Genomic DNA, 10,603 nt, shown 5'->3' with positions numbered 1-10,603 from the left:
CTAGTATCTGGTATCGTATCTAGTATCGTATCTGGTATCATATCTGGTATCGTATCTGGTATCGTATCTAGTATCTGGTATCGTATCTAGTATCTGGTATCGTATCTGGTATCGTATCTGGTATCGTATCTGGTATCGTATCTAGTATCTGGTATCGTATCTGGTATCGTATCTGGTATCGTATCTAGTATCTGGTATCGTATCTAGTATCGTATCTGGTATCTAGTATATGGTATCGTATCTAGTATCTGGTATCGTATCTGGTATATGTTATCGTATCTGTTATCGTATCTGGTATCTGGTATCTAGTATGTGGTATCTAGTATCTGGTATCGTATCTGGTATCTAGTATCTGTTATCGTATCTGGTATCGTATCTAGTATCTGTTATCGTATCTGGTATCGTATCTGGTATCGTATCTGGTATCGTATCTAGTATCTGTTATCGTATCTGGTATCTAGTATATGTTATCTGGTATATCGTATCTGGTATCGTATCTGGTATCGTATCTGGTATCGTATCTGGTATCGTATCTGGTATCGTATCTGGTATCGTATCTAGTATCTGTTATCGTATCTGGTATCGTATCTAGTATCTGTTATCGTATCTAGAATCGTATCTGGTATCGTATCTGGTATCGTATCTAGTATCTGTTATCGTATCTGGTATCTAGTATATGTTATCTGGTATATCGTATCTGGTATCGTATCTGGTATCGTATCTGGTATCGTATCTAGTGTCGTATCTGGTATCTAGTATCTGGTATCGTATCTGGTATCGTATCTGGTATCGTATCTAGTATCTGGTATCGTATCTAGTATCTGGTATCGTATCTGGTATATCGTATCTGGTATATCGTATCTGGTATATCGTATCTGGTATCGTATCTGGTATCGTATCTGGTATCGTATCTGGTATCGTATCTAGTATCATATCTGGTATCTGGTATTGCCAGCAGCATACCACCCTGCATACCACTGCTGGCTTGCTTCTGGAGCTAAGCAGGGTTGGTCCTGGTCAGTCCCTGGATGGGAGACCAGATGCTGCTGGAAGTGGTGTTGGAGGGCCAGTAGGAGGCACTCTTTCCTCTGGTCTAAAAAAAAATAATATCCCAATGCCCCAGGGCAGTGATTGGGGACACTGCCCTGTGTAGGGTGCCGTCCTTCGGATGGGACGTTAAACGGGTGTCCTGACTCTCTGAGGTCATTAAAGATCCCATGGCACTTATCGTAAGAGTAGGGGTGTTAACCCCGGTGTCCTGGCTAAATTCCCAATCTGGCCCTCAAACCATCATGGTCACCTAATAATCCCCACTTTACAATTGGCTCATTCATCCCCCTCCTCGCCCCTGTAACTATTCCCCAGGTCGTTGCTGCAAATGAGAGTGTGTTCTCAGTCAAATTACCTGGTAAAATAACGGTAGAATAAAAAATAAAAATATATAATAAATCTAGTATCTGGTATCTAGTATCTGGTATCTAGTATCTGGTATCTAGTATCTGGTATCGTATCTAGTATATGTTATCTGGTATATCGTATCTGGTATCGTATCTGGTATCGTATCTAGAATCATATCTAGTATCGTATCTGGTATCGTATCTGGTATCGTATCTGGTATCTGTTATCGTATCTGGTATCTAGTATATGTTATCTGTTATATCGTATCTGGTATCGTATCTAGAATCGTATCTAGAATCATATCTAGTATCGTATCTGGTATCGTATCTGGTATCGTATCTGGTATCTGTTATCGTATCTGGTATCTAGTATATGTTATCTGTTATATCGTATCTGGTATCGTATCTAGAATCATATCTAGAATCATATCTAGTATCGTATCTGGTATCGTATCTGGTATCGTATCTAGTATCATATCTGGTATCTAGTATCTAGTATCATATCTGGTATCTAGTATCTGGTATCTAGTATCTGGTATCGTATCTGGTATCTAGTATCTGGTATCGTATCTGGTATCTAGTATCTGGTATCTAGTATCTGGTATCGTATCTGGTATCGTATCTGGTATCGTATCTAGTATCTGGTATCTAGTATCTGGTATCGTATCTAGTATCTGTTATCTGGTATCGTATCTAGTATCTGGTATCTAGTATCTAGTATCTAGTATCTGGTAGCTAGTATCTGGTATCTAGTATCTGGTATCTAGTATCTGGTATCGTATCTGGTATCGTATCTGGTATCGTATCTAGTATCTAGTATCGTATTTGGTATCTAGTATCTGGTATCTAGTATCTGGTATCGTATCTAGTATCTAGTATCTGGTATCGTATCTAGTATCTAGTATCTGGTATCGTATCTAGTATCTGGTATCGTATCTAGTATCTAGTATCTGGTATCGTATCTAGTATCGTATCTGGTATCTAGTATCTGGTATCGTATCTGGTATCTAGTATCTGGTATCGTATCTGGTATCGTATCTCGTATCTGGTATCTAGTATCTGGTATCGTATCTGGTATCGTATCTAGTATCTGGTATCGTATATGGTATCTAGTATCTGGTATCGTATCTGGTATCTAGTATCTGGTATCTAGTATCTGGTATCGTATCTAGTATCGTATCTGGTATCTAGTATCTGGTATCTAGTATCTGGTATCTAGTATCTGGTATCTGGTATCTGGTATCGTATCTAGTATCTAGTATCTGGTATCGTATCTAGTATCTAGTATCTGGTATCGTATCTAGTATCTAGTATCTGGTATCTAGTATCTGGTATCGTATCTAGTATCGTATTTGGTATCTAGTATCTGGTATCTAGTATCTGGTATCGTATCTGGTATCTAGTATCTGGTATATGGTATCGTATCTGGTATCGTATCTAGTATCTAGTATCGTATCTGGTATCTAGTATCTGGTATCTAGTATCTGGATAGTATCTGGTATCGTATCTAGTATCGTATTTGGTATCTAGTATCTGGTATCTAGTATCTGGTATCGTATCTGGTATCTAGTATCTGGTATCTAGTATCGTATCTGGTATCTAGTATCTGGTATCTAGTATCGTATCTGGTATCTAGTATCTGGTATATGGTATCTAGTATCTGGTATCGTATCTGGTATCTAGTATCTGGTATCTAGTATCTGGTATATGGTATCTAGTATCTGGTATCGTATCTGGTATCTAGTATCTGGTATCGTATCTGGTATCTAGTATCTGGTATCTAGTATCTGGTATATGGTATCTAGTATCTGGTATCGTATCTGGTATCTAGTATCTGGTATCGTATCTGGATAGTATCTGGTATCTAGTATCTGGTATCGTATCTGGTATCTAGTATCTGGTATCTAGTATCTGGTATCTAGTATCTGGTATCGTATCGGGTATCATATCTAGTATCGTATCGGGTATCATATCTAGTATCGTATCTGGTATCTAGTATCTGGTATCGTATCTGGTATCTAGTATCTGGTATCTAGTATCTGGTATCTAGTATCTGGTATCTAGTATCTGGTATCTAGTATCTGGTATCGTATCTGGTATCTAGTATCTGGTATCGTATCTAGATAGTATCTGGTATCGTATCGGGTATCATATCTAGTATCGTATCTGGTATCTAGTATCTGGTGTTGTATCTAGTATCTAGTAACGTATGTAGTATCTGGTATCTGGTATCGTATCTGGTATCTGGTATCGTATCGGGTATCTAGTATCGTATGTAGTATCTAGTATCTGGTATCTGGTATCGTATCTGGTATCTAGTATCTGGTCTCGTATCTTTTGGGGCTGGAAAGCCACATATATTTGGGATCAGAATTCGCATCTCTGTCCAGCAAAATATATCAAATAACATGTTTGATTTCCTAATTTTGAAATCGATGTGGATGCCCTTATAAATGTAAATCGACTATTTCAATATTCAACGAATCTAACTCTTCCCTCAGGACTCTGTTGAAGCTGAGTCGTCATGACGCAGTGTTCAGTGACGTGTTGAGAGAGGTGGGGCTCCTGGAGGTGCTGGTTAACCTCCTGCATAAATACGCCGCCCTGCTCAAAGACCCTGCGACGCAACAACAGACTCAGCCACAGAACAACGAACACGGTGAGTCTCCTAAGATCAGAGGCGATACTGGGTCGTATTCATTAGGGCACCCTGTTGCAAAACATTTCAAAACGTTCAATCAGAAACACACATTTTTCCGTTGCGCCAACGAGTCCAGATTTATTCTGTTTCCGCCCGTTTCTTCCTTTTCATGCCCAGTGAATAGGACCCTGACTAACCCCACCGTGAGAAAGCCTTGCCGACTGAAGTGAATGATTTGTGATTCGTCATCTGGTGTGCTAATAGTTCCTCAAACAAGCAGTCCAACCCTCCAATCCCTGATATAATACACACATGTCCATCATAGACTGGGAGATGGAACAGAGGATTCTAAATAGAATAACACTCTTCTGCTTTCTCTCTCTCTCCCATCCTCTCTCTCTTCCTGCCTCTCTCTCTCTTTTCCCCACTCTCTTTCTCTCTCTCTCTCCCTCTCTCTCTCTTTTCCCCACTCTCTTTCTCTCTCTCTCTCTCTCTCTCTCTCTCTCTCTCTCTCTCTCCCTCTCTCTCTCTTTTCCCCACTCTCTTTCTCTCTCTCTCTCCCTCTCTCTCTCTTTTCCCCACTCTCTTTCTCTCTCTCTCTCTCTCTCTCTCTCTCTCTCTCTCTTTCTCTCTCTCTCTCCCTCTCTCTCTCTTTTCCCCACTCTCTTTCTCTCTCTTCCTCCCTCTCTCTCTCTTTTCCCCACTCTCTTTATCTCTTCCTCCCTCTCTCTCTCCCGTCCTCCCTCTCTCTCTCCCATCCTCTCTCTCTTCCTCCTATCCTCCCTCTCTTCCTCCCATCCTCCCTCTCTCTCTCCTATCCTCTCTCTCTTCCTCCCTCTCTCTCTCCTATCCTCTCTCTCTCTTCCTCCCTCTCTCTTTTCCCCACTCTCTTTCTCTCTTCCTCCGTCTTTCTTTCTTCCTCCCTCTCTTTATCTCTTCCTCCCATCCTCCCTCTCTCCCTCTCTTCCTCTCATTCTCTCTTCCTCCCATCCTTTCTCTCTCTCTCTCTCTTTCTCCCCCTCTTCCTCCCTCTCACTCTCTCTCCCCCCCACCCCTTATATTTCCATCTCTCTCTCTCTCTCTGTCTCTAGGTGACTGTAAGAACAGCAGTGTAGCGGAGGAACAGAAACAGTTAGCCTGGCTGGTCATGGAGACGTTGACTGTGCTGCTGCAAGGGTCCAACACTAACGCAGGTACACACACACCCACACGCAAACATTATGGCTAACAAGGCCGTGAAATTACACAGAAACCTCTGTATTTCAACTCTTTTGTGTGTTCAACTAGAATGAATTCCCTTTAATAAATCCAGGCGAATCCAGACAGAATCCTCCCAATCCCCTTCATAACATAATCCCATACTAGTAGTGATGTCACATAGCCCCAACTCTGGGTTTCTCTGGGTTTCTCTGAGTTTCTCTGGGTTTCTCTGGGTTTCTCTGGGTTTCTCTGGGTTTCTCTGGGTTTCTCCGGGTTTCTGTGAGTTTCTCTGGGTTTAGGTAATGCACACAAATCTGTCTCTGTCCGCCTGCCTGCCCCAAACTGACACACACACATACATACATACGACGGATGACAAATGACTCAAATGACTTCTATTTGAACAAGCCTTGACTCTAGGCAGAGCTCAATGGTTTCACTTCTGCTGTCATTCACGATCATGTGACACTGGACAGGAAGATATACACTTCCTCCTTCTATATGTTGATCGACTGGCTGCCTGTATGGATTCCTCATCTCAGAGATCACGAACATCATATATTTGTGCTCTCTCTCTCTCTCTCTCTCTCTCTCTCTCTCTCTCTCTCTCTCTCTCTCTCTCTGTCTCTGTCTCTGTCTCTGTCTCTGTCTCTGTCTCTGTCTCTGTCTCTGTCTCTGTCTCTGTCTCTGTCTCTCTCTCTCTCTCTCTCTCTCTCTCTCTCTCTCTCTCCCCTCTCTCCCCTCTCTCCCCCCCTCTCCCCTCTCTCCCCTCTCTCCCCCCCTCTCTCTCTCTCTCTCTCTCTCTCTCTCTCTCTCTCTCTCTCTCTCTCTCTCTCTGTCTCTGTCTCTGTCTCTGTCTCTCGCTCTCTCTCTCTCTCTCTCTCTCTCTCTCTCTCTCTCTCTCTCTCTCTCTCTCTCTCTCTCTCTGTCTCTGTCTCTGTCTCTGTCTCTGTCTCTGTCTCTCTCTCTCAATTCAATTCAATTCAATTCAATTGACTTTAATGACATGGTAGGTTCGTTATTACTTACATTGTCAAAGTATACATATCGAAAAATAAAAATCAAATATATATGTATATATATACAAAATATATATATATTTATATATAAATAAATGGTGGGACCAACAGCAATAATAACAGTAGTAGTGGACATGGGATTACCATTAACAACAACTACAACAACAATATTAATCAGAACAACAATAAATTAAAGCAACAGTAGTAGACCAGTGTCAATATGACTTGAGAAGACATATGACCTGGTATGAAAGACAAAACAAAACTAAGCTAAATGGGAAATATTATCAATATTACTTTGCATTTTTCACTGGCTGTCCCTCAGGTTGTGGCAGGAGGACACATATTTGGCTGCCAAAACTGCACATTTTGGCTTTTCACCCAATAAATATTTGATTTTTTCTTCATCTTTTATAGTTTCAAATTCTTTGTATTGAGTTATAATTTTGGGAAAGAAATATGCTCTTAGGTCTGAGTATTTGTCACAGTGTAGTAGGAAATGCACCTCTGTCTCTACCTCTCCCCTGGAGCAGAGTGAGCACAGCCTGTCCTCTCTGGGCAGCCAGGTTTGTCTGTGACGACCGGTCTCTATAGCCAGACGGTGCTCACTGAGTCTGTACCTAGTCAATGTTTTCCTCAGTTTTCTATCAGTCACAGTGGTCAGATAGTCTGCCACCATGTACTGTCTGTTTAGAGCCAAATAGCATTGAAGTTTACTTTGATTTTTTGTGGTGTCTTTCCAATAGGTTATATATTTTTCTTTTTGTTTTGTGATGATTTGGTTGGGCCAGATTTTCTGAGGGCTGTCCCGAGGCTCTATGGGGTTGGTTTGGGTTGGTGAACTGAGCCTCAGAACCAGCTGGCTGAGGGGACTCTTCTCTGGTTTCATCTCTTGACATTGTAGAGCTGTGTGATGGAATGTTTTAGGGTCACTTGTTTTTAGATGGTTGTAAAATTTGATGGCTCTTTTTTCTATTCGAATGAGGAGGGGGTATTGGCCCAATTCTGCCCTACATGCGTTATTTGGAGTTTTTCTTTGTACTTGCAATACAGTCTTGCAAAACTCTGCATGCAATATTTCAGTTGGATGTTTGTCCCATTTAGTGAATTCATTATTAGAGAGTGGACCCCATACTTCACTGCCATATAGAGCAATTGGTTCTATAACTGATTGAAAAATTTTGAGCCAGATTCTAATTGGAATTTCAATTTTGATGTTCCTTTTAATGGCATAGAATGCTCTTCTTGCTTTGTCTCTCAGCTCATTCACAGCCATGTGAAAGCTACCTGTGTTGCTCATATTTAGTCCTAGATATGTGTAGTTTTTGGTGTGTTCTAATAGAACTGTGTCCAAATAGAATTTATATTTGTCATCCTTATTTCCCGACCTTTTTTGGAATATCATTATATTTGTTTTTTTTAGGTTAACGGTCAGAGCCCAGGTCTGACAGAACCTGTGAAGACGATCTAGGTGCTGCTGTAACCCCTCTTTAGTGGGAGACAGCAGCACCAGGTCATCTGCGTACAGCAGACACTTGATTTCAGTGTTGTGTAGGGTGATACCAGGTGCTGCCGATTCTTCTAATGTTTTTGCCAATTCATTAATGTAGATGTTAAATAATGTTGGACTTATTGGGCAGCCCTGTTTCACTCCCCGCCCCTGAGAGAAGAAGTCTGTTTGCTTGTTGCCAATTTTAACCGCACATTTGTTTTTAGTGTACATTGATTTAATAAAATCATATGTTTTCCCTCCAATACCACTTTCTATTAGTTTATAAAAAAGACCTTCGTGCCAAATTGAATCAAATGCTTTCTTGAAATCTACAAAACACGAGTAGATTTTGCCTTTGTTTTGGTTAACTTGTTTATCAATTAGAGTGTGGAGGGTGTAAATGTGGTCTGTTGTACGATAATTTTTCAGAAATCCAATCTGGCTTCTGCTCAGGACGTTGTGTTCGTCAAGGAAATGATGTAGTCTGCTATTTATAATACTGCAGAGAATTTTCCCCAAGTTGCTGTTAACGCAAATTCCTCTGTAATTATTTGGGTCAAATTTGTCTCCATTTTTATAGATTGGTGTGATCAATCCCTGGTTCCAAATATCGGGGAAAATACCTGCAGTGAGGATAATGTTGAAGAGTTTGAGTATAGCCAATTTGAATTTGTGGTCTGTATATTTGATCATTTCATTTAAAATACCATCAGCACCACAGGCCTTTTTGGGTTGGAGATTGCATAGTTTTTCCAATAATTCTTCTTCTGTAATTGGGGTATCTACAGGATTCTGATAGTCTTTGACTGCTAATTCAAGGATTTGTAATTTTTCTTGTATATCTTTTTGTTCTGGGCTCTTTGTTATATTGCTGTAGAGGTTTGCAAAGTGATTTCTCCACATATCCCCATTTTGGATAGCCAATTCCTCATGATGAGGTTTGTTTAATTTATTCCAATTCTCCCAGAAGTGGTTTGATTCTATGGATTCCTCAATTCCATCCAGCTGATTTCTAATGTGCTGTTCCTTTTTTGTTCTTAGGGTGCGTTTGTATTGCTTCAGTGTTTCCCCATATTGAAGGCGTATATTTTTGTTGTCTGGTTCTCTGTGTTTTTGATTAGATATATTTCTCAATGACTTTCTTAGATTTTTGCAATCATTATCAAACCATTTTTCATTATCTGTTATTTTTGGTTTGCTCTTATGCTTCTTTAGATTAGCCAAGGAGGCTAATTTGTCAAATATAAAGTTTATGTTTCTAACGGCCAAATTTACACCTTCATTGCTGAAGGAGAATGTTAAGGCTAAAAAGTTGTCCAGGAGAGATTGTATTTTTTGGCTACTAATTGCTTTTTGGTAGATGTCTGTACTGTTTGCACTCCATCTATAGGCTTGTTTAGTACCATGTAATTTATTGGGCCGTGATGCTTCATGGTTGGGTTCTGCTCTTCTCAGATACACTGTGATTTTACTGTGGTCTGAGAGAGGTGTTAGTGGGCTGACTGTGAAGGCTCTGAGAGACTCTGGGTTTAGGTCGGTGAGGAAGTAGTCTACAGTGCTGCTGCCAAGGGATGAGCTGTAGGTGTACCTACCAAAAGAGTCTCCTCTCCTCTCTCTCTCTCTCTCTCTCTCTCTCTCTCTCTCTCTCTCTCTCTCTCTCTCTCTCTCTCTCTCTCTCTCTCCCCTCTCTCCCCTCTCTCCTCTCTCTCTCTCTCTCTCTCTCCCTCTCTCCCCTCTCTCCCCTCTCTCTCTCTCTCTCTGTCTCTCTCTCTCTCTCTCTCTCTGTCTCAATCTCTCCTCTCTTTCTTCTCTCTCTCTCTCTCTCTCTCCCTCTGTCTCTCCTGAGTAAGGAGTGGTAGTGGAGGCCAGACTCTAATACGATGAGTCAGTGTTCTCTAGCAGAGATGGAGACTCAGAGATGTGTATGATAAATGAGTGTGAGGGAGGGAGTGTGATGGGTGAATAAAGATTATTATTAGTATCATCTCTTATTGTGTCTCTTCAAATGTCCATCCCTCTCTCTCCTCTCCCCCATCCCTCTCTCCTCTCTTCTCTCCCCATCCCTCTCTCCTCTCTCCTCTCCTCTCTTCTCTCCCCCATCCCTCTCTCCTCTCTCTCCTCTCCCCATCCCTCTCTTCTCTCCCCCATCCCTCTCTTCTCTCCCCCATCCCTCTCTCCTCTCTTCTCTCCCCCATCCCTCTCTCCTCTCTTCTCTCCCCCATCCCTCTCCCCTCTCCCCTCTCTTCTCTCCCCCATCCCTCTCCCCTCTCTCCTCTCTCCTCTCACCCATCCCTCTCTCCTCTCCCCTCTCTCCTCTCCCCCATCCCTCTCCCCTCTCCCCTCTCTCCTCTCCCCCATCCCTCTCCCCTCTCTCCTCTCCCCTCTCTCCTCTCCCCCATCCCTTTCTCCTCTCCCCTCTCTCCTCTCCCCATCCCTCTCTCCTCTCCCCCATCCCTCTCTCCTCTCCCCATCCCTCTCTTCTCTCCCCATCCCTCTCCCCTCCCACCTTCTCTCCCCCATCCCTCTCCCACATCCCTTTCTCCTCTTCCCTATCCCTCTCTCCTCTCCTCTCCCCTCTCTCCTCTCCCCCATCCCTCTCCCCCATCCCTTTTTCCTCTCCCCTCTCTTCTCTCCCCATCCCTTTCTCCTCTCCCCCATCCCTCTCTTCTCTCCCCCATCCCTCTCTCCTCTCCCCCATCCCTCTCTTCTCTCCCCCATCCCTCTCCCATCCCACCTTCTCTCCCCCATCCCTCTCCATCCCTCTCCCCTCCCATCCCACCTTCTCTCCCCCATCCCTCTCCCATCCCTCTCTTCTCTCCCCCGTCCCTCTCCCCCATCCCTCTCCCCTCTCTTC

General features: G+C 42.6%; 1 protein-coding gene across 1 annotated transcript in view; it reads left to right on the top strand.

The window, feature by feature from the left end:
• Window positions 1-10,603, top strand: part of wdfy3 (WD repeat and FYVE domain containing 3) — a gene marked incomplete in the record, with an annotated part of 271,946 nt that overhangs the window by 65,824 nt on the left and 195,519 nt on the right. Inside the window, 2 exon segments of the mRNA XM_055887856.1 lie at window positions 3,899-4,056; window positions 5,130-5,231. Of these exon segments, the coding sequence (XP_055743831.1) occupies window positions 3,899-4,056; window positions 5,130-5,231 (260 nt within the window).

This window comes from Salvelinus fontinalis, chromosome 28 (genome assembly GCF_029448725.1).
Source record: "Salvelinus fontinalis isolate EN_2023a chromosome 28, ASM2944872v1, whole genome shotgun sequence".
In the NCBI taxonomy this organism is placed as follows: domain Eukaryota; kingdom Metazoa; phylum Chordata; class Actinopteri; order Salmoniformes; family Salmonidae; genus Salvelinus; species Salvelinus fontinalis.
Note: the sequence above shows the minus strand (reverse complement) of the source record. Positions and strands in the feature narration are given on the sequence as shown.